The 22830-nt window shown below is 46.4% G+C and overlaps 2 protein-coding genes across 8 annotated transcripts in view; one reads left to right on the plus strand and one right to left on the minus strand.

Moving 5' to 3' along the window:
• The window catches only part of LOC108152614 (contactin-associated protein-like 2), a 64453-nt gene that overhangs the window by 4295 nt on the left and 37328 nt on the right, over positions 1–22830 (plus strand). For 6 of the 7 annotated variants that reach the window (XM_033386687.1, XM_017282080.2, XM_033386691.1 and 3 more), the window contains 7 exons: positions 8692–9272; positions 9485–9755; positions 11109–11328; positions 12393–12528; positions 14573–14857; positions 19966–20496; positions 20549–20745. In XM_033386687.1, coding sequence (XP_033242578.1) covers positions 8717–9272; positions 9485–9755; positions 11109–11328; positions 12393–12528; positions 14573–14857; positions 19966–20496; positions 20549–20745 — 2196 coding nt within the window. In that variant the 5' untranslated portion in view covers positions 8692–8716. Of the gene's footprint in view, positions 1–2797; positions 2893–8691; positions 9273–9484; positions 9756–11108; positions 11329–12392; positions 12529–14572; positions 14858–19965; positions 20497–20548; positions 20746–22830 lie in introns of those variants that run through there. The other variant, XM_033386688.1, reaches the window with a different exon arrangement.
• On the minus strand, positions 6510–6800 carry LOC108152617. Its single transcript, XM_017282088.2, has one exon. It carries the CDS (start codon positions 6783–6785, stop codon positions 6510–6512), a length of 276 nt encoding a protein of 91 aa, XP_017137577.2. The 5' UTR covers positions 6786–6800.

A 22830-nucleotide genomic window follows, 5' to 3' on the forward strand; every position in this document is an offset into this window, starting at 1 on the left:
CCCCTGTTGTTTTCCAACGCAAAACGACGCGCACACGGGCACACAGGAACACCCGCCACACAGCCACAGGGGAGAAATGCCGGCCGGCCCGTCGTCCGTCCGACTTGTGGCTGGCAGCACATCAACGGTAATTTTCCAATTGACGCCTATTACGGTTAATCGTAGCAGTGACCCAAGTCCAGACTAAACTTAAACTAATAATGTGCACAGTTTAATGGCTAAGCCGCAACAAATCGCACCCTCCCCGCAGCCCTACACAAGCCCTCTTCTAACCTGCAGTCTCCCTCCCGCCCCTCCACCGCATCTATGGCCACTACAAAGCCTCTCTGCCGAGCACCCACTACAAAACCGCTACAAGACCGCACGACATGTCCGTTCTTGTCTCGGATGCCGCCAGCGCTCCCTCTCACTTGCTTCTGCACTGTGCTCTGTGTGTGTGTGTGTGTGTTTTTCTCCATAAACAAAGTATATTAATTGAAGGGTAAGGCAGTCTGCAGGTACCACATGCATCTGCACGAACCATTTATTTGCGCTTATCAAAGTCTCGACTGAAAGTGAAATAGTTAGACGATGTTCGCTTGCAGTGCCTTACCTGTAATTAAATATACCCTGTCGCCAACTGCATGCGTGTGTGTGTGCGTGCGTGTTTATGTGCGTCTGTTTTCTTCTTATTCTTATTAGCACGCTAACGAACAGCGAACGGGAGTGCTAGGAGGTGGCTTTAGTATTTCGTCGGTGGAATTAGTCGCACCGCGTAGGTCAAAGCAAGTGGATTAAATGGCAACGGTAGAACGGTTCACCCACTCCCGCTCCTCCTCGTAGGATTCCTGCTGTCCGGCCACGGCCAATGAAGTATTCATTATCCTGGGACAAGCAATTAGCACGTCACCGAAAAAGGGTCAATGCCGTCTCAAAGGATTCCCGCTTTGACTGCTCATACGATTCGTTGACCCCACTCGCACGCCGCCGCGCCCCGGAGGATTCTCGTTTAATCAAGCCGTTTACGGGTTTCGTTCGGTACGGCTCGGGCTGCGGGTCCGGTATCCGGTATCCGGTGTCCGGTGTCCTGTTTTGTGGGTGTCATCGGCCTCCTGCCTGCCAGTCGATACATTGGTCGTGTGTTCAATTGTCTCTGATTTTCACGCAAATGTAATCCTGGACACCGGCTCCTGCTGCTTCTTGATTTCGGTCCTGCTTCCCGGCCTCGCCCCGTCCCCCCGATTTTCGTCCCGGACCTTGGTTGCTCCTTGATTTGGGTACCGTTTGTCGTACATTTCGGTGCGATTCTGTTTCGGTTTGTGTTTCGTGACTTGAGTAAAGGCAAAAGTTGATTCATCAGGCCGCAGGATATAAACAAACAAATACTCGTACCCGCACACTCATCCAAACGCTCATACACTGAAAGAAATTTATCGTTCCTCCAGAGGTTCTCTGATGTATGCATACATATTTTTTTGGGTTGTCCAAATACTGATATATTCACGATCCGATCCGAATACCATGTAGAATCTCGAGATAATTTTGAGCTTTCTTTTTTCTGTGCATGGATGGAGAGCTATCGTACGACTGTGGAGCTGTTTTTCGTATGCGTCAGCACAAAATAAAATAGTGAAAAAATAAAGCACAATACCAATGCAGCGACATATCCTTGAAGCTCTCTCACACATACGCGCTCAGTCACGCAAAACACCAACGCGAGCGCACTTTGACCTCATTTTGGGCAACGGCAACGGTTTTACGCTCGAGTGTGTCTCCTCCCACACACAGCTCGTTCCCTCTCCCTCTCTCTCTCCCCTACCCCTCCCAAGTTATGCACGTCCCAATGTTCGACGTGTGTTTGCTCGAGAGTTTTTCTCGTCTTTTTTTTTTGCCCATAATGATTTCAGCGTGTTAGTGCCACAAACATGAACAAACATGCATGGAACAGGAAGCAAATGAAATCAATAAGTTGGTATCTCTTTCTCTCTCTCTCTCACTCTCTCTCTCTCATCGCTTCAAATCGGTTTAGTGCTGCAGCTTGCATGCACGCCCCCTGGGGGGGGCGAGTTTTTTTTCTCCTCCAAAATCCCCTGCCAAATCCGCGAATCCCTCCAAACCGCAGGATCGAAATCTATTGAAATTGCTCCGCCATTCTCGTTAGCCACTTAATTTTCGTATAAATTGCAAGTAATTAAGCCATTTTTGGATAGTTCATAAAAATGCTGCATAACTGAAAGCGTATTTAATTCAATTAATGCGGTTATTGGAGAGTGCTACAAAATACAAAGATACAAAAAAAAAAGGTGCAAAATGTGGGAGATTTTTAAGCGGAATACGATAATAATATAATTAACATGCTCATTTTAGCTAATAAATGTGATAAACCCAGATGCGGAAATTCATTTAAATAAATATTATTAAATATATGCAATAAAAACCCCCGGCCGGCACAATAACGCCATAAGAAGTGCAGGGAAAATGTGTAAATGAAGCCAATTTGTGGCTATGTTTCGTGGGTAATCTACCTTTTTTCCGATCAATGAAATTAAAGGTTGACATTTTTTTTTTCTGTGGTGCTGGAAAAATGTAAATGTAACCCGTTTAAGGGTTCAGTGAAAGTCGATTTTTTTTTCAATAAAAAAAATTCGGAAGTCCAACCCTTTAAAGTGAGAAATTTTCTTGAAGGATTGGTAATAAATATTTAAAATAATAAAATAAACTTAAAATTAAAAATAAAATACGAAAATCCCAAAGAAAACTGGAAAATACAACAAATTATAAAATTAACCAAACTTTAACAGCCGGAAGTGAAGGAAAACCAATTGCACATTTCACGGAAATCCATAAATATTGAAACGATATCGAAGGCGATCAAAAGATTTGGCCATGTCCAGTTTATGACATGCCGCCGGGGTAAGGTGCTCCATACATGTGTGTATTTATATATGTATACGTATCAAAGGCTTATGTGTAACACGAGTCTCGACTTACCAATTAAAATGCCTGGCACGCTCAATGGGTCATTAAAAAGCGCCTCGGTATCGTATTCGGAAATTTGCATAATTCTTTGGCGGTGACGTTTGAGGGCCAATGCACTCCGCTCCTCTGCTCCGTCTGTCAGACAAAGAAACAACTAACAAACAATTTGATTGCTGCCACACCAAGTGCAAGCAAATTAAATAATAATTATTTATACAATGGCCAAATAACAGACAATTACAATGCATATGTAGCAAGCCACATGTCCGTCCGACAGGCGACGCACCCGTCTCTGTCTCCGCCCCCGCCCCCGACACCGTCATCTCAAAGCCAACGAGGCGTGTAAATTTCGTTTAATATTCTAAGCCCAAGAACAACTGCAATGTTGTTGGGGAATTATGTTACGGATTCGAGTGCGTTTTTGGTAGTGTTACATAAACTCTGGCTAAATGCAAACATTTATAGTTTCATTTAATGGCATCGTGTTTCGGTTAGCGACGGACGGGACGGACGGGACAGGCATTAAATCATTTTTAAAGTGCTTCCAAAACTAATTGAATTTGCTAGTGCGAAAATGCCAGCACAATTCTGGTCTTTAGCTTTTGTCTACAGTGTACAGGGAATGTTGGCTACAGTGGAAGCTGGAGGACCTTACAATTGAGAACCTTACAATTTTGAGGCCCACAAACGTATGCCAGGCAAAAACCTCTTGCTCAAAAGACCGAGGAGTGCTGCCGCATGGCGCGAGACCGTTCTTACGACACTTACATCCCATCGTTTCGATTCTAATTTAAGTAATTCCTGCACTTAAACTATACTCATGTGTGCAATTTCATTTAAATATTCAATAATTTTCGAAATTAGTTCTCAAAGATTTATGCGAATTGGGCAAATTTACGCATATTCCCCCTTTTGATGATTCTATTTTGAGAAGAACTATAAACTTTACAGGGTACTAAAAGCTAGGTTCTGTCTGCCTCTAAAACTTCTGCTGGGATATCAAAAAGTTGATCCTTCGTTAAAGCTCGTGCAGTATTTCTGTTTTAGCTAATCCCGACTGTGGAGCTGCTTTGGTGTCTAGTGAAGCAGAAGACAACAGTAAAATGTCTGCAGCCTTCGCAAACTTCTACTCTCTCTCTCTCGCTCTCTTCCTCTCAGTCTCCGTTGATTCAGCACCCCAGGCCCCCTGGCCGCCCACGCAGTTAGCAGCGTTGCTGAGCGCTCATTCATGCATCCTGATTTCTATTATATCACACATGTACACGAGGCGTCTATGTTGGTATAAGTTCGCACTTGTAAGTGTAGGCGACCGTGACGGCAACGCAACGGCATTGCCAACAGCATCAAACACTAAAACAACAAATGACAAAGGCGAATGCCATTGTTGTTGTGCGGAGCCCTCTGCCATTGTCGTCGTCGCCACTTAATATACAAATTTCAGTAAATATTTTTACACATACACACACACACACAAACACAAAGAGAGAAAGAGTGTGAGTGTGAGAGGAACCCATAGGGGGGACTGCAATTTCCGCGCATTGCACTCGCTTCGAGCTGTCGCGCTCATGTCATGGCAGCACGACTTTCCTTCCTTCCCGCCCCCCGCCCCCACATCCCACATCCCGTTCCCCCTGCACCATTTCCCCATTTCACAGCAATGGTTGTTCCTTCAGTGCCGCCTCTGCCGCCGCCTCCTTCGGCAACAATTCGTTCAATTTCATGCAATCAAGTTATTTTAATTCATTACCCTTACGCGACCAACACTTGGGAGACATGCACAAACACGACACTGCACTGCACGCACACACACACGGGCATATGTATGTTTGCCAGAACAGTTACTCCTCTCAGGCAATCGCCCCACCAGCAGGCAGAAAAACGTATGTTATGGAGACATACGAGATTTACGATAGCTTTAGTTTATTTGGTTTATGTTGATTTGAATATTGAAATATTGTAGTTAACCGTCAATCATTCCATCACTACAGTAGTAATTACGATGTATACACTGTCATCTATCGACCAAAGCTCGAAAGAATCCGTTCATAGTTTTCTTAAACCTTAATTATATCCGTTTTAAAACTTTTTAGATCAATTCTCGTAGAAGAATAACATACGGGGCAGGCTCCGGCTATAACTTTCGCAAAAACTTTCCCATTTACTTTTGAAAACGAGAAATGTGTGTTTTTTCGGGAGCTTTTAGCAACGAAAACGGAAAGTTTTAACTGAAAAGTGAAAACCGGAGCCGCCTTCCTGATAATACATTTTAAATCATTTAAACCCAAGTATTACTATACTTTCTGGGTGACACTTTCTCGATAGAGTGCAACGAGAAATCTTCGAGAACGAATGCAGTCTCGTTTCTGTTTGTGGGGTGTGTCTTAATGGCTGTCCTTCTGCATGTGCATTTTGCCTTGCGACACTTGACATTACAAAAACTCTGCCCCGTGTGTGTGTGTGATATAAACACATGCAAATAACTACACACACACACAGAGAGAGCCATATCTGTAGAAAGACACACGCACGACTATCAAAATGTCAGACATCTGTCATTTAATTTAATTTGACTTCACTTTGCTTTCATTTGCCCTCCCCCTACCCTTGCACTCCTCCACACCGCCTTGTGCCAGTGCCAGTGCCTTGCCTTGGCATTCTTTTTTTCTGCGCTTTCTTTCACTTGTTCTCCGTCTCTTTCCCTTTTTTTCCACTATAGCGCGAGAGGCGTCGACGCCTGAGCACAAAACGTGTAATTTAGAGGGTGGTGCGATAGGGAGAGAGAGACGAGAGAGAGGAAGAGAGACGGGAGGGAGTATTCCTTCAGGCTGCTGTTATTACTTAGTTGGTTGTTGTTTCTCTCGTTGTTGTTCCCCCTTCTCGTGCTCGTGCTCGTGCTCGTACTCGTTGTTGTTGCTGTTGTAGCGCAACGTACGCGAGCTCAATTTAAAACGTTTTGCGTTTGCTGTGAAAACGGTAAAAGGAGAAGGAACTAGAAAGGAGACCGAGTGAGAGAGAGCGAGTGCATCGATCAATGAATACCCTTGAAAGGGGAATTGGAATAAACTTTTTCGGGGGAAATTGAAGTGCTTGAATGGTTGAATGGGAATGGGCGGAAATGCATGTGGGAATTGCTATGGACATATACGAGTATGAATGAATGAATGAATGTGAGTGTGAATCTGTGTACGATTAATTTGAATGGATGCATTCGTGTATGAATGAATTAATGCATCACGAATGAACGGAACATTAATCAAAAATCCATGAATTAATGAATGCTTAAGGGGTTACTTGCTTATAGGGTTTTTTTTTGGGGGGGTGCTCTAAGAACCCATATACCCGTTACCCTTGCCCTTTTAGAGGGCATCCCGAAAGACAACATGACTTGATTTGCATAGGAAATTTTATTTCTTTGAGCTCTAAGCTAAGTTAAACTATGGAAAAGCACACATCATTTACGTTAAGCTAAAACTAATTAAACTTGTGCTCCCCAGGAGGGGGTAACGGTAAAACTACAGTGGAAAAAAGAGGGGGGTTTGCCCTCCCTCTAGTCAGCTTTGTCGTCTCTCCTGTTGCCTGGCAATGGCTTTGAGCTGCTTGTTGCGATGCTTGAGCTTCTGCTGGAGCGTTCGCTTGAACTGCGTCTCTCTGTTGAGGATCTCCAGATCCTCGTTGGTGCAGGAGCCCAGCCGTTGCTTCTGCTTGGCTATCAGCTCCTTTGTCAGCTGGATTTTGGTCCTCGAAACCTTGGTGTATAGCATCTGGCGGCGTTGCAACTCCTGGCGGTGCAAGAACAGGGCGTAGGCGGTACCGCTGGATGATTCCATGCTGCTGGCTGACTGTTGAATGTCTGCCATGTCCGGAGTGGCTTGAGTTTTTAAAGGACCATGTCCTGGCCTGGCCTGTCCTGTCCTGGGCTTTCTTGGGCTTAGGACATCCCATGTGTTATGCATGGCCCACTGGCTGTGATTTTTCCTTGCTGGCCAATCCTTTGGGGTGTCGTTACCTGAGTGCTGCCTGTCTGCCGCCTGCCTGTCCGCCGACTTAGCGTCCCACGCAGGTAACGGATGGTTTATGTGTTTCCGCGTTTCAGGCCAAACTTTTCCACAAACAGACACACACACACGCATACCCACACGCACACACACACGTGTTGTTCCATTAATGCACTTTGGGCCAAAGTCTTCGGTGTATGGCGAGGAGGATTTGCTGCGCCATGCCACAGAAAAGTTAGGTCAACTTTGCCGCTCGACTGACCCCGTAAAGAGAAAGAGAAGACGACACTCTGTGGCACACACACACACACACAGGAAAACACACACACAGAAGAGGGAGAAGGCGGAAACATCTAGGCAACTTCTCGGCCAAAAATCCAATGCAATTTTGGGGGCCATCCATCCATCCATGCAGCACCCTTCGACCCCATCCACCCCCCCGCCCCACCCAACCACTCAACGACAGGATAGCACGCACGTCCTGCCCAGGCCCCTGGCATATGCATCAATAATTTTGTGCCAGCATGCGACTTGACCTGGACCCCAGAACCCCCCTCGACCACACCCACACGCCACACGCCACACGCCACACTCCACTCTCCACTATCTCTCTCGCTCTCTCTGTCTCTGTTTCTCTGAGGTTTATTAATTTGCATGAACTCTGGCTCCGGGGCTATGGCGCTCATTTTTCATGCTGCCAGGGCAACCGAAAGCCACAATTAAAAATTGCTTATGAACGGAAATGGCAGACAAAACATAAAGGAGAGGAGCATATGATGGCTGCCTCGTCCACTGATGATGGAAGCGAGCCAAAAACTTCTGGACGAGGCAGTGGTGGCCGCAGTCCCTGACTAAGCCATAAGCCCGAAACCTCGCAAAGTTTTCTCTGGGCGAAAACTTAATTTCCTATTTCCCTTTTAGTTTCCGCTTGGCTATATCCACCTCCATCGTATCCCCATTCCATACTATTTTCTTTTGGCCATTTAGTGTAAACTGTGCGCATCATTATTTTGAAATTTTTGACACTTTTTTCGCCTGATGGCTGGGTGCTAAGCTACTTGTAAATCAACTTTGCAGCTCATGCGTCTCACCAGAGAGAGCAAGTTTTCTTCTACTCATACACAAACTTCTAGTGTGTGTGTGTGTCACATTTCCGGCGGAAGTGTAAGCAGAAAAGTTCGTTTCGTTTCATTCTCGTTTACGCTAAATGCCATCAAGAAATGCAGCGTCGTCGCTTCATTCTCAGAGCCCCAGCCCAAAGAAGGAGAGACACAGCCAGCAGCCAGAGTGAAGCTGAAGCTGTAGCTGAAGGAGCAGAGACATTGACTGATGATGATGAGGCACGATGATGTAAATGGGATTTTAGTGCGGAGCGCCGCCACATGACAATAGTAAAGTTCTTCTCCTTCTTTGTCGCTCCCAATGATAAGGCTGTGATAGCTCTGTTCCGGTTCTCTCACTCGCTTCTGTCTTCTGGCTTCTCACTTCTCGCTTCGGGTTTTTTTTTGCTCTTCAGCGACAAGCACGTAAATTGCCTGACTGAATTTATTGTGCAATTACAAGGAAATCTAATGAATAGCCCAAGGAACGCCATGGAAATGGCAGGCACACAGACAGATGAATGGGGCAGGAGGCACAGCCACTAAATTCTGGAGTTGTCTGCTGCTATCTTTGGGTAGAATTAAGAGCTTTAGCTACACCCACTAACTGTCTATCTTTTCCTCTCTTTCTCGTGCAGTTTCCAACAACAATAACACATACTCATGATGGGACACCGACAGCCCCTAGTGGTAGCACTGCTCTGCTACCTCGGCGCCTGCACGTCGGCCCTGAGCCTGCCCAATATGACGGCGTCCGATGGGGCCGCTAGTGGAGGCCTGATATTGCCCCCGCTCGTTGTGGGGCCCAGCGGCAGCAGCATCGGTGGCAGCAACGGCAGCCTGATCAGCGGCGGCGGCGGCCTGGCAGTGGGCATTCCCGGCGGACAGTCCACAGCTGAGGCGGGCGGAGGAGGAGGAGCCACCAGCCTGGGCGGCAACCAAATGGGTGGCAGCAGCGGCGGGAGCGGCAGCAGCAGTGGCGGCGGCCTCAGCGGCAGTGGCAACAACTCGGCCATGGTCCAGGCGCCCAAGGAGAAGCTGTACGAGAAGTGTACGGGTCCCGGGGACCCGGGCCCGTGCAAGCAGTACATCTACAAGTGGCGCTACGAGCCGACGACCAACGAGTGCACCAACTTCATTTGGGGCGGCTGCGATGGCAATCCCCAGAATCGTTTCAGCACCGAGGCGGAGTGTCTGTTCCACTGCATTGGAGGGCCACGTAAGGCAGAGCTAACGATTCAGGGCAGCAGGAGGCGACAGAGAAACATTGTATTATATAGATTCGATAAGAAATCTGATGTTTGTAATCCCTGTTATCGAGATTTATGTATTCCCCTCAGTCCAGTCTGCAATTCTCTCTGCTCCCGCGCTCCCTGCCTCTCCCGCCACATGTGTTCGCCCTATTGACAAGCCTGACAATCTCTTTTGCAGACACATTGCCGCCATTCCTGCAGTCAACCACTCGCGAGCCCAGCACCACAGAGAGCTCGCAGCTCATTGGATCGGCGTACACCCAGAGTCCGGCCCAGGCCGCACAGGATGAGGACGGCAGGACGGGCGATGGCACCACCCCAGTGCCCATCGAGCAGCGCGGCCCTGAGCTGACGTTTGCGGAGACGGGCCAAGGCAAAACTTTCGTTTTTGCCAAGAACAACACGTTCATCCAAATGGACGGCGACATCATACAGACATTTCAATTAAGGTGAGTGGGTACCCGCGACCTGCGACCTGCGACCTGCGACCCACGACCCCTGTTCGGGACATCCCGTAACTCCTTTGCATATTTCACTCTTTGCCACGTTGCATGCACCATCAGCGCGCGTCATTTGGCGGCTTGTTGGACTTTTGGCTCAAATTTGGATATGATTTTGCTTAACCCTAGGAGGGCTGTGAGGAAAGATTGAAAGATATAAATTCTAAGAATTGAGAGGATTATTATTTAAGGAAAAGTCTGTTAAGGATTTAAGGACCTATTGTAGGAATTTCTGATACAATTCACTGAGATCTGAGTATCAGAGAGTTCTTAAATTACAGATCCAATGATATCTAAGAAGCAGGAAGATCTATGGTTCAAAAGATAAGATCCAAAGATCAATCTTCCAAGTGAACTTTACAAAAGATGAATTACCATTGTTTTCCATCCCAAAAGAAGAATTTTCCAGCCCATTAAATGATGTGCCTCCCACAATTACCTGCAAAAAAGTAATAAATCTCCGCTCTGTGGGGTTAAAACGTAGTCCCAAAGCTGTTGCAAGTGCAATTAGCCAAAAACTGACATAGTTTCTCAAATTGATTTTCTACTTGAGGGACAAGTAGTCGCCTTATCGATGGGGCCAAACAAAAACACTCACGAAACATTTTGAGAGGGTCAAAGAGAGTGCCCAAAACGGGGACAAATGCGGGCCGGACCGGACCGGACCGGGCCGGGTCGGGCCGAAAGTTAATTTTCTGCTCAATTGCAGAGAGACCTCTGCTCTTGGCCAAGAAAATGACTTTCTGGCTTCGCTTCGAATTTAAAATTCAATTTGGGCCAAAAACATTTGGACATTTGCATATTAAATTAAGATAAAAAATATTATTTAAATGTGGCACATAGAATGGAGAGAGCTAGGCCACATGCCACATGCCACGTTGGACAAACATGCAGACAGGAGGCAAATAAAATTAAACATGACTTGGGCCAAAATAGCACTGGCTTTTGTTATCGTTGTTGTTAGTGCTGCTGCTGCTGCTGCTGCTACTGCTGCTGGCCAGTGGCTACCACAAGCACTTGGCCAAGTTGGCAATTTGTGCTGTAGTTTTAATTGTAACTCATGTTGCTCCCAGCAGACATGCAGCACCAGCAGCAGCACCAGGAGGAGAAGCAAAAGCATTCAAGAGCAAAGAACAAATAAATTTAAAACTCTGGCAGGCGTACAGACCATCATCATCCTGTTCCCTCTTTCCCTCACACACACATATGCTAATGCAACAATTCCCTACTCTCTCTCTCTCTCTCTCTCTCTCTCTCTCTCTCTCTCTCTTTCTCTCTCTCTCTGTCCGTATTTCTCCACAGACTTTGCCGTGAGATTTCATTTCAATTCCGTACTCGACTGCCGCACGGCCTGCTCGTCTATCACAACGTTAAGAATCCGGATCGCATTAATTTGGACCCCTATGCACTCTATGTGATTGTGGAGAAGGGCCAACTGAAGGTGGTCCATGTCTTTGGCAAGCATTCAACGAGTGTCACTGTGGGCGAGAGCCTGAATCGAGATGAATGGCACAGTGTGATGGTGAGTGTCCCTGCCGCCTCCACCGAAAAACCAGGTCAAGTCTAGAGGGAGCATATCATTTGCCTGGCAGAAGTATGAATGCAGTTCCTGTTGCACGCGTCGTGCCCCCTGCCCTGCCCTGCCCTGCACTGCCTCCCCTATGACCAGATGAGCGGTTGAGCTCTTTATGAGAGTGTCAGGGTATCCAGGATTCGTGTGGCTGCTGATGCTGCCTGTTGGCCAACATTAGCATGGCCATGCGTTCAGCAAGCAATTAGCAAGATTGCAATGCGGAATGTGTGTTTCCTCCGTCTATCCCCCACCCCCCCTGCATGCTGCACTCTCCCCCTCTCCGTAGTCTGTGTGTAGTCTCTATGTGCGTGCGTGCGTGTGTGTAAAACGCTTTATCAAACTTTTATAACAAAGCGAGCAAGTTGATTTATGTACGCTCCCAACTTTGTTAACTCACCTCGGACATGGGGTGGATGAGGGGCACACCACACGCACACACACACACACACACACATACACACAAAAAACCCTCAAGCATCGTCAGCATCATCATCATCAATAACAGTGGCAGGAGGCAGGAGGAGCAGGCGGCGGCACAGTCCCCGTTTTAGTGCGCTTGTATGTATGTTCCATATTTAAAACAAACAGATCCCCACTACTAATCACACCCTTACAAATGCCCAGGACTATGCACAGGGATACACGGGACCACACAGATATACACACGAATGCATACAGATACGATATCCCCACAGACAGGGGGCACTCATAAATAACACGCAAATTCCTAATGAATTTCAGCTGATCCCAACAGCAGCAGCAGTTGCAGCATTCATTTTTGTAGCATGCAGCAGCAGCAGCAGCAACAATTTATCGCTGGCAAAAACTTGCAACTTCAACTCGTTGGCCGAAACGCATAAATTCATAAATTTTTATCATTTGTCTGTGTGTGTGTGTGTGTGGGGGGGATGCCATGCCACCATCCTGCTTTAGCGAGCTTTGGGTTTATTGGTTTCGCTCTCTGCCCTCCCCTTCTCTAACCGATCTCTCTGTCTCTCCCGTCTGCTGCACAGGTGCGCATCGATGTCCATGGGGCAAGATTAATTGCACGCGTCGACAATAGTCAGGAGGAGGTCTATCTGAAAGGACTGAATCACGAGTACAACTATGGCGTCTCCACGAATCTGCCGTCGGTTGTGCTGGTTGGAGGTGAGTGCCCAAATCAATTCTATGTGTGTGTGTGTGTATGTGCAACCCCCCTGTCCTCCTTCAAACACACACACACACACACAAAAACACCTGTGTGTACAATCAATCATATTAAAGGCAACGCCCGAATGTATGCAATGATTTTTGTACGAAAATTCACACACATACATAAAGCAACGCGCGCGCATCCAAACATCGGAGGAACATCGGTGGAAAATATATATATGTATGTGCATATATAGAAATGGAAAAATCGCTGGAAAATGTGCAACTGAAAATGGAAAATCGAATTTGCAGCAGCATCAACCGGCACACACTTGCTCATTTCCCATTGAATCCGGGGGCTTTAGTATGTGTGTTTGTGTGTGTGTGTGTGTGTGTGTGTGTTGGCGGTACGCCTCTCTCTATGACTTTGAAAAGGTGCCTTTGCTGCGTTATTTGGAAATTTAATTATTTCACATTGCCAGCAACCAACCAACAAAAAAAAAAAAACAAGAAAGAAAGGAAATCTGAAACCCCAGGAAAAAACTGAGCACCTGTATGAAGAGGGCAATAGAATGGGCCATTGATTGCGATGCCAGGCTGTTCTAGTTTTCGATATAGTACCCACCCACTGCGTGAGTTTAAAGTCGAATCGAGGCCACAAAACGAACGCCATGATTCCCATAAGAACGGACTCCTGATGGAGCGTCAAAAGGAAAGACATTGCAAGTATTTGTATTGCCGGCTCCAATCAATAATCGATAAACACAATTTGTACACAATAAATGTGCCTTAAAATCAGTTTAAAGATAATAGCAGTACCCAAAGAGTACAGGGGTATATTAAACTCGTGTCAAAAATCGTGTAAAAACCAAACGAGGGTGGAAATTGTAAAAAAATTGGTTTTCACTTACATTTTGACAATAATATGAAAATATTGGATTGAAACATATGTATTTTATATTTAAAATAAATACATTTCATATTTAAATTAATTATTTTCCTATTTAGAATGAATCTACTACGAAAAATTGTTTTTAGATTAAATTGGAAATATATTTTAGATAAATATATTTTTTATTTAAATTAATTATTTTCCTATTTAGATTGAATATAATACCCAAAAATGTTTTTAGATTAAATTTATTTCCTTAAATTTTTTTTCTTTATTTTAAAGTATTTTTTATTTCGATTTGGACTTAATATATTTAAATCCAAATAAATTTTTGTAATTGTCGAGGCACTTGTGTCGTCTCTGGAGACCTTTTCCCTTGGTTCTATTTATATCAAATCAACTTTTACAAGCAATTTTCATTTCCTGAATCCAAAAATCTACACTAATTTCTGTAATATGAGTTTTTAAAGTTAAATGAATCAAAATTTGTGGCCACAATTAAGCAACTATTTCTCATTTCCTGAAGGTAAAAAGCAATGTTTTAAGAGTGCATAAAAATTAAATGAAATTCTTTTGGCTTGGAACGCAGGCGCCCGTTCCCTCGTTCGACGGAATTTCTGAACCAGAACCACAAATGTGTGTGTTTTTCGCTCCGAAATTATAAAATCCCTTAGCCCATGGCCGAAAATGAAACTAAAGTTGTGCTCTTTTTTGTTGAGAAAGGCTGTCGGCTTTCGGCTTTCACTGTATTTATTTAGAGCGTTCCTTGCTGGTGGAACTGGAAACCAAACAACCGAATGGAGACAACTTTTTTAATTAAGCAATATTTAAATCTCCGAGCAAAAGCAGCGCCCGGCCAAAAATCCCATCAAAACTTTCAACTGTAAACAAGAGAATTATGTTATGGGTCTGTCCAGAAATGGCCACATCCCCTCCTTAATATCTAAACCCAGCCATGCCCCAGCAAACACGCACACACACACACACACACACACACACACACACACACACACAAACAAGACCCCTGCAACCCGTGCCAACCGCTTTAACCCCTGATGGATATTGCCACAAAATCCATTGCCAAATATTCTGCATGTTAATTAATCTGAAGACAATCTCAATTTCTCTCGCTTCTCTCTCTCTGTCTCTCCCCTACCTAATTGTTAGGCCTTTCGTCAGAGGAGAAGCTGCACGGCGTGAAGTACATTACGGAATCCTTTGTGGGCTGCATACGCAACGTGGTCCTGAGCTCTGGCAAGGCTGCCTCCGATCTGCTGTCCATTGCCCCGCTGGTGGCCACCAAGCATGAGAACGTCAACGAGGGATGCTTTGATATGTGCGACTCTCGGCACAATCTGTGCTTCGTGGGCTCCCGTTGCATCAACCACTATGGGGGCATCTCCTGCGACTGCTTTGGCACCCACTACGAGGGCGAACACTGTGACATCTACAGTGAGTATTCCTCCCATTCCATTCCATTCCATCCCATGCCATGCCATCCATCTCCAGCCCCGTATCTGTATCTGAACATTGCCCCTAGGGGCGACATTTTGTTTTAATTATAAACTATGTTTGTTTGCCTTGCGGTTAGCCACTGGCCCTGCCCATGGCTGCCCCTCCACTCTTTGTCGCTCTCTCTCTTCTCTCCGTACAGCTACAGTTTTAAACACGCTAATGACCTGACCATAAATTATGCAAAATAGTGTTTGACTTTTTGACTGGCCGGCCTCCTCCTGGTCCTCAGACCCAGCAGCCGGCTATGACCAGGACAGGGCAGAATGTGCGCCAAATTAGTTTGTTAAGCTCCGATATATACTACCCCCCCTCCCCCCATACCAGAACTCTTTCAACCCACTTCGAAGCCTTCAACAACATCCGACATTTAGTTAATGACATAAAGCCAATTCCAGGCCGCCATAATCCCAATTAAGTCACGCGAGACCATTATATAGGCATTGCCCATTAAAAATTGAGCAGCTCGTTTATGTTTTTTGACATTGTAAAATGGGCGGAAATCACGATAGGCAGGGGGTCAACTGTTGTGCATTCGGTACAGGCACGTAATTGGGAGTTGAATTTCTGGTTTTGAACTCAAACCGAAGTTTGTTTACCCTTTTGCGAGGGGCTTACAAAACTTCTCCTTTATCGGTCTCCCAAGAGACCAAGAACTCAATTGAGTAGCTATATAACCTGGAATAAACCTGAATTGTTGCTCTATGTTGACTCCTTTATGATGCCATTCCTCCCAATTATAATCACTCCCAAAGATCAAAGATCATCTCATACCATAATCCGATCAATCTACCAATTATACAATTATACACACCGTTCAACTGCTTGCATCGCTTGCAATCTTTTTTGTGCTAGGATCACTTCCAAAGATCATCCGGCATTACCCAATGATCCTTCTTAGTGTTCAACTAATTGGATTTTTCTTCATGGATCGCGGATGAGTTGGTATAATGAAAAACCTTTTGAATGATCCCCTCCAATGGTAAATCTATCCAAAGATCGAGAACTTTCCACGATCACTCTCTGTAATGACTGTCTTAGAATCCCAAACACTTCATTATAGCACAATGAAGCCACTCGGCAAATCCCAATTTCCAGTTAGAGGGCATAATGGGACATGCATTCTCTACAGATTTCGAGTACGATTGCATTCGCAATGTTTGCTAAAAATTTGCATGCAAATGATGGCCAGCACACACACACATACACAGTAAAAAAAACCCAACAAAATCCCGACTTTGCGGGTGGAAGCGGATTGAAATGAAGTGGATGTACGAAGGGAAGGGAGTGTGGCTAGAAGTGGAGTCCCGGGGAAGGACTCCAGCTATTGATGCAATCGACAGCTGCAAATTGCACGGTAAAAAAAAAGCAGAGCTAACTGGCAGCCATGACAGCGATGGCCATTTTGCCCCTCTCTCTCCCTCCCTCTTTCTCTGTCTGTCTGTCTAAATGGCGTCTGTCAAGGACAACGAGCTACCGCCGTGACGTGCCAGTTTGTCGAGCATTTACAGCCCCGACTGGTGCTAGTGCTGCTGCTGCTGCTGCACTTGCAACCGATCACAATTATGTAACGAACGCCGAACGGCAAGTGCAAGCAAATTACACAGATGTAGTTGACGACGACCCCTGCAGTTCCTGTAGGGTGTGCGCTGCATGTTGCACGGCTTCTGCGAACGGAAACAGTGTCAGGCCATTAAAAGCGCACAAACACACCCACACCCACACCCACAGAGAGAGGAAAGAAGTAGAGTCGTCCTAGCGGAGGCACATACAACACGAATTGGGGACATAATCAAACGCAGGCGCTTTTGTAATGCAATAACTAAAATGACAACTGCCAGTACAAGGACAAGAGCGCCTGTACCATGTAGCCCTACACCCGAACCCGAACCCACACCCGCAGCGGCAACGGCAACGGCAACGGCGACGGCGACGGCACCGGCACTTTCCCTCATTTCCATTGTACATTTTCCGTGCGAAAAGTCTCAGCGAAATGCATTCCCATTTTTGGGTGACAGGGAAATCATTAGCCCCACAAAAGCTGGGGGCAGGGGGCAGAAGGGGTGCAGCAAAATTTTGTGAAAAGAGGCTACAAGATATTTCGGCTTCCGGCATGAACGAAATGAAATCCCAACCATGAAAAGGACAGCAAACAGACAGGGCCGGAGAGGAGAGGAGATCAGAGCATGTCCTGTCCTGTACTGTACTGTCCTGTCCTGTACTTTACTGTACTGTCCTGTCAGATGTGATGCGGCCTCGAGCTTAGTTCAACTTGGGTTCAGATGGGAGTTGTCAGATGAACGGACAGCAGAAAGAAGTGCAGTTTTGGTGTCAGAAAATGCTAGATTTGATTAGGAACAGAACAGCCTAACTATGGATGGGTTGAAAATCTCCTAAGTATCACCAAAGCTGGAAAAATATCATATCGGTTCTATGACAAGTGCTAGAAAATTGAGAGAGATCGCGGTCTGCGTTTTATGACATTTCCCATTTACATTCGACTCTTTTTATAGATTAAAAGGCATAAGAACAGTAGTCTATGTATTCCCAGTTGTTCTAAAGAATATTTTTGACATCCTAGTAGTCGTCACATATTCAATCCCTCTCTAAGACACTTTAAATCGTAGTTGTATCGTAGCTGAAGCAAAAGTTTTCACACAGTTTAAATTTGCTAGAATTCTGAAATTTGCGAGTAATCCAAAAGAAAGATCACGATGGAACGTGCCGTCTCCTTTTCGGAGTACCAGATGTCGCCCCCCACAAATATTAAGACCCGCATGCAGTCCCAGATCGTGGCCAAGAAGCTGCTCTACAGCAGGCAGGCGCGCAAGTTGTTGCCAGCTCGACGGATGCCCACCTACGCGGAGTTTCGGCGTCTGATGAAGGAAGTGTATTCAGATCGCAGCCAGTTCAGAGACTGCAAGGGCAAGCCGTTGGGCAATATAGTGAGCATCTACAACAAGCTGGTGGAGATGCGGCAGGCGCAATTGGATCGCAAGCATCTGAGGGGCATCAAGTCTGTGGTCAATACGCGGCTACCGAATCCGCATAGTGGTCTCATACTGGAGAGGACGTCGCTGTTGGAGAATCTGCAGAAGAAGCAGATAATCTTTCGCGATAATCTGGCACTTTTGAGGCGCATCAATAGGACCCAACGGCTGCACGGCACAGTCGACTGCTTCAACACAACGTTTCAGATATACTCATCGCTTAGGCACAGTAAACTCAAGCAGGCGGAACGCTTGAGTCGGGACAACAGGGATCTGGGCTGCCGCCTGGCGATGGTAAAGTCAAAGGTGGACACCCACAATCCGTGGGTGCCGCCGTTGCCGCCCATCGAGCGGAAGGCCTCCCAGCAGACGTTGGTCAAGTACACGCCATTTCTACCCACACCACAGGCGGGTCAAATCGATCCCCATACGCTGCTGAGACCCGTTCTCTACTACGACCTGGTGGTGGGCAACAATCAGCCGCTGGGCCGGATCGCCATTCAGCTGTACACGGAGGTCAGTCCGGAAGTGGTGCTGGAATTGGTGCGCCTTGCCACCTACAACGATGTGCGGGGCCACCGATTCCTGCGCATCTTCGCTGAACTTTGGATGGAGGGTGAGCTGGTCCTCAGCTCGAGCGATGCCCTGCGCCACCATCACAGCATCAGGCAGTCGCAGCTGGACCACACTCGACTGACGGGATTTCTCTCCTATCCGTGGGACTATCACCATCATTTCCCGCAGGGACTGCTCAACTACACCATTAGCTTCAAGCCCCTTGCTGTGGTGACGCTGCGGCGTGTCGTCTTTGGCCGCGTGTTTGGCGGTCACAGAGTGCTTCAACTCTGCCGGGCGTATGGCACCAAAAACGGCAAGCCCAAGAGTCGTGTGACCATCGCACAGTGTGGGTTGCTCTAATGGGAGTCCCCTGTCCCAGTTCCCTGCTGCTTGCCCACTGCCGACTGCCGCCTGCCGCCTGTCTCATTATCCTTATGCACCTCTATTAGCATAAAGAGAAGTGGTGCAGACAAAAAAAACTGTAGCACACTTTTGTGGGCCAATGCTGCAGAAAATCTCTCGCTCTACAACAAAATGCAAATAAAAATTATGAAGTGTATGTGCATTTATCTCATCTGCGTGTTAGTGTGTGTGTGTGTGTGTGTGTGTGTGTTTGTGGGTGTGTGCGAGGCGGTTGTGTGATACGTTATCACGTGGTCGTGGGCGTGGGCGTAGGTGTGGTCCACGTGTGCCGTGTCAGATAAGCCGGCCAACACGCGGCTGCTGTCGCTTTCCACCAGAATCAGCAGCAGCAAAAAAACCCGCGCCAGAATGAATGAAAATTGCGAGTAACACGATTTGCACATTTTGGTCCGTGCAACATGGACCAGGACGAGGACGAGGACCAGGAACCCGGACAAGAGCATCAGGCGAACGCGCAAAGGCCGCTACCATAGACCAAACAATATAATCTATTTTTGTGGGGGGCCTCGGACGCTATTTTTTTCGCTCGTTCATTCGTTCATTCTGTGTGTGGCAGGCAGATAATGCACCAGTGGCACGGGGGATCAAAAAAACATGAGAAAGAAAGGATACCATACAGGCCGTAGCAGGAAGTACTCTTCGATAAATGTTTGGGGATATGTAAGATTGAGGGAAATACATCTATCGTTACCTTTAAATCTACAGATTGGTATAATAATTCGATTCTAGAGCTTCGTTTTCTTCGGAAAAAGAATGGTCTGTGCGAGAATAGAACTCAATATGTGTCTTTATGGATAAAGAGAACATCCAAATATTAAGTAGTTGATCTTCCATGAAATGTAGACCATAGTCTGCATAGTCCTTCCCCTACAATAAATGTATAACTCCTTTTGAAGGGTATTCAAAAGACAGAACGTTGTTTAAATTTGCTCGTTCTTTTATGGTAAGCTGCACACAAAATGGAAGCCGAACGCAAATATGCTAAAGGTTGAATTAAGCCTGGCTCGCTCGCGCTCTCTGCAAAGAGAGAGTGGGGATTTACAATTCCTTATGCAATCGATACCCTTTGACTTTCAGCGGCCACCATAATCACGCTGCGCGGTGCCAGTTATGTGTCGTACAGGATCTACGACTGGAAGGATCGCGTACACTCATCGACGATGCGGATTAGCCTGATGTTCCGGACGAACTTTGACGATTCGGCCCTGTTCTACGCCAGCGGGGAGTCGCTTAAGCATCAGTACATAGCGGCGGCCATCAAGAACCAGTCAATTCATGTGGAGATGGACTTTGGCGACCATGTGATGGCCACAGTGCTCACCGATGACCTGACCCGCGGCTACTGGCACAATCTGACCATCCTGCATGAGCAGCGTACGGTGAGCATTATCCTGGATCAACAGCAGAAGGTACTCGAGCTGCCGGCCACGACCAGCGGTAACCTGCTCTTCGATCCGGAGATCTACTTCGGTGGCGGCCCCGAGCTGCACAAGAAGAAGGGCTTGGCCTCGCACAACAACTTCGTGGGCAGCATGAAGTACGTCTACTACAACGACATCTCCATTCTGTACGAGCTGCAACGCGGCAATCCGAAGATGCACTATCATGGTGAGTCCCAGGATCGCTGTTGGCTAGTGACTTATCTGGTGTGTGTTTGCAGGTGTCCTGGAGGCAGAGTTTCTGGAGAACGAAGTGAACGTCATACCCATAACCTATCCCTTTGCGACGTCACACATTTGGTGGCCCATAAATCACGCCGAAGAATTTAATATTAAATTCGATTTCCGCAGCAGTCGGCCAGGCGCTGTCCTGGCCTACAGTGACGTAACGACCAGTGCCGGAAATGGCTTCTGGGAGGTAAGTGTTCGTTCAAGCATTCAACCATATATGGTGCACACAAACACACACATATGCCGTACATACGTGCAACATTGCTCGAGCTTATGAACTGCTCAGGACTGCCTGGACAGACGAGCGCTGACGCTGACATGCTGCTTAAGACGGGACTTAGCAAAAGGCAAGAGAAATGGCAGAGAAATGGGGCATATCGTTCGAAAGGTGAGGCCCTGCCAGAGAGAGAGAGACGTGCTACTTAAGACGGACTTAGCAGTAAAGTATTGCTGATGGGAAAAATCCTTAAGTTCCTTTACAGGGAATGCCTTACCTCAATAGAATTACTACTTGGACGGAGGTCGAGCTGCCACAGAGGAGGCATCCACCGAAGCAATGGCAAATGAAATGCAAATCAAATGTGTGCATGTCTGTGGGTGTGTGTGTGTGTGTGTGTGGGCTTGCTGGCTCGTGTATATGGAACTTGCATCGCATGCCTGTTCAAAATTTAACCTCTCTCCTTACCCCCGCTCCGCATTACGGTGGCAAATCCCTGGCTATACAAGGCACACGCACACAAGAAGGTAACCAAAAATTCTAAGGCATGTGGAGAATGCAATTAAATTTAAGCGTGGCTGAGTGAAATTTGACTCTCTGAATGAAATGCAATGAAAAGTAAAATGTGGCTTAGTCGTAATGTAATCGTTTTTATTATTGTTTCCCCTTGAGTCCGACACCAAGCCAATAATTTGAAGCGTTTCAAGGCAGAATCAACATCAGAATAACCAATCAGCCAATTGAGTATATCAATGTCTATGCTATATATGCTGTTGGCCTGATTGCAATGGTCTTCAGTTTCGAAGAACTCTTGAAGCTGGGGAAAGCCATCGAAAGAACGGTCAAGAAAGGGACGCTTGTAGATCAGTAATGTGCCCTCGTAGTCGATCGTATAGCGTACTCTGTCCAGTCTTTCGAATATACTGTAGATATTCGTGTAGCCAAATCTAGTACCAATGTCTTCCCAGTTACGAGCCAGAGTCGATGCTTTGGAATCAACCCGGTGATTACTCGAAGTATTTGATCATCAATTAGTAAATTATATTAAACATCATGTAGAGCAAACACTGGATAAATCCATGCGGCCATTGCTCCAAAGCTGTGAAGATATGAATATGTATAGTCGAATGCACTAAAATGATGTTTACTTACATTTGCTGCAGCAATGGGGTTTCCTCTCAATCCTTACAGAAGGCAATGTTAACGTTTCGAATTTGATAGCAGGAAACTTGGGAAAATCAACTAGATGAAATATTTTGCCCTACATCCGTGAAGCCTAGGCTTAGAAAGCAGAAGGTGGTGCTTATAGCAGCCAAAGTGGTAGAAAAACGCCTGGATTATGTGGCCTTAATGGCAAAGTGAAATTGCCGCCTGAGCCATTGCCCTTCCAGTACCACGTTGTGGAACGAATCAGATGAATCGAAGCATTTTTTGGCAAATATCCAATCATACAATCAATGAGAAATAGACTCATCATCCCAGGGTACAGCAGCAACAGAGAAGGATCGACAAGACGGCCTTCCAAAGAACGGACATCCGTAGGATTGAGAAACAAGAGGGGTAGTGGGAGACGGATATGGTTGGAATTCGGCAACGGCGAGAACGGGAAAAGATCAATTGAAGATGGGGGTAGCCATGTGTTCCCCATTTCTTATCCGTGCAACCACACTGTGCATGTGGCATGGCCCGCTAGTATATTCAATTTATTTTAAAGATTTTGTTGTCTGTGTTTGGTGTTTTTTTCTTTTTACTGTGCCAGATTTCTCTGAGTGTAGGCTTTGTTTGTACTTTTTGCTATCAGCAAGATCTCTCTGCTTATATGTATGTATTTCCTGATTCCCTTTGGGGTCTTATCTGCTTTGCTCTTTGCTTTGCACACACAGAAATTGCAGATGGGATGCAGAGAGCACACACACACCACTTACGACTCAGACGACACTGCAGCTTCTTTATCTCACTCTTTTCGTATGTGCAGCTATTCTCTGTGGTTCCCTCTGCCCCCCCCAGCCCCGCTTCCTCTCTGATTTTCTCTTTTTATAGATCTAAGTGATTGCG

The sequence above is a fragment of the Drosophila miranda genome, chromosome XR (assembly GCF_003369915.1).
Source record: "Drosophila miranda strain MSH22 chromosome XR, D.miranda_PacBio2.1, whole genome shotgun sequence".
NCBI lineage: Eukaryota > Metazoa > Arthropoda > Insecta > Diptera > Drosophilidae > Drosophila > Drosophila miranda.

Bases quoted from the DNA above. Each gene is read 5' to 3' on its own strand.
- LOC108152617 (XM_017282088.2), bottom strand. From the start codon at position 6,785: ATGGAATCATCCAGCGGTACCGCCTACGCCCTGTTCTTGCACCGCCAG.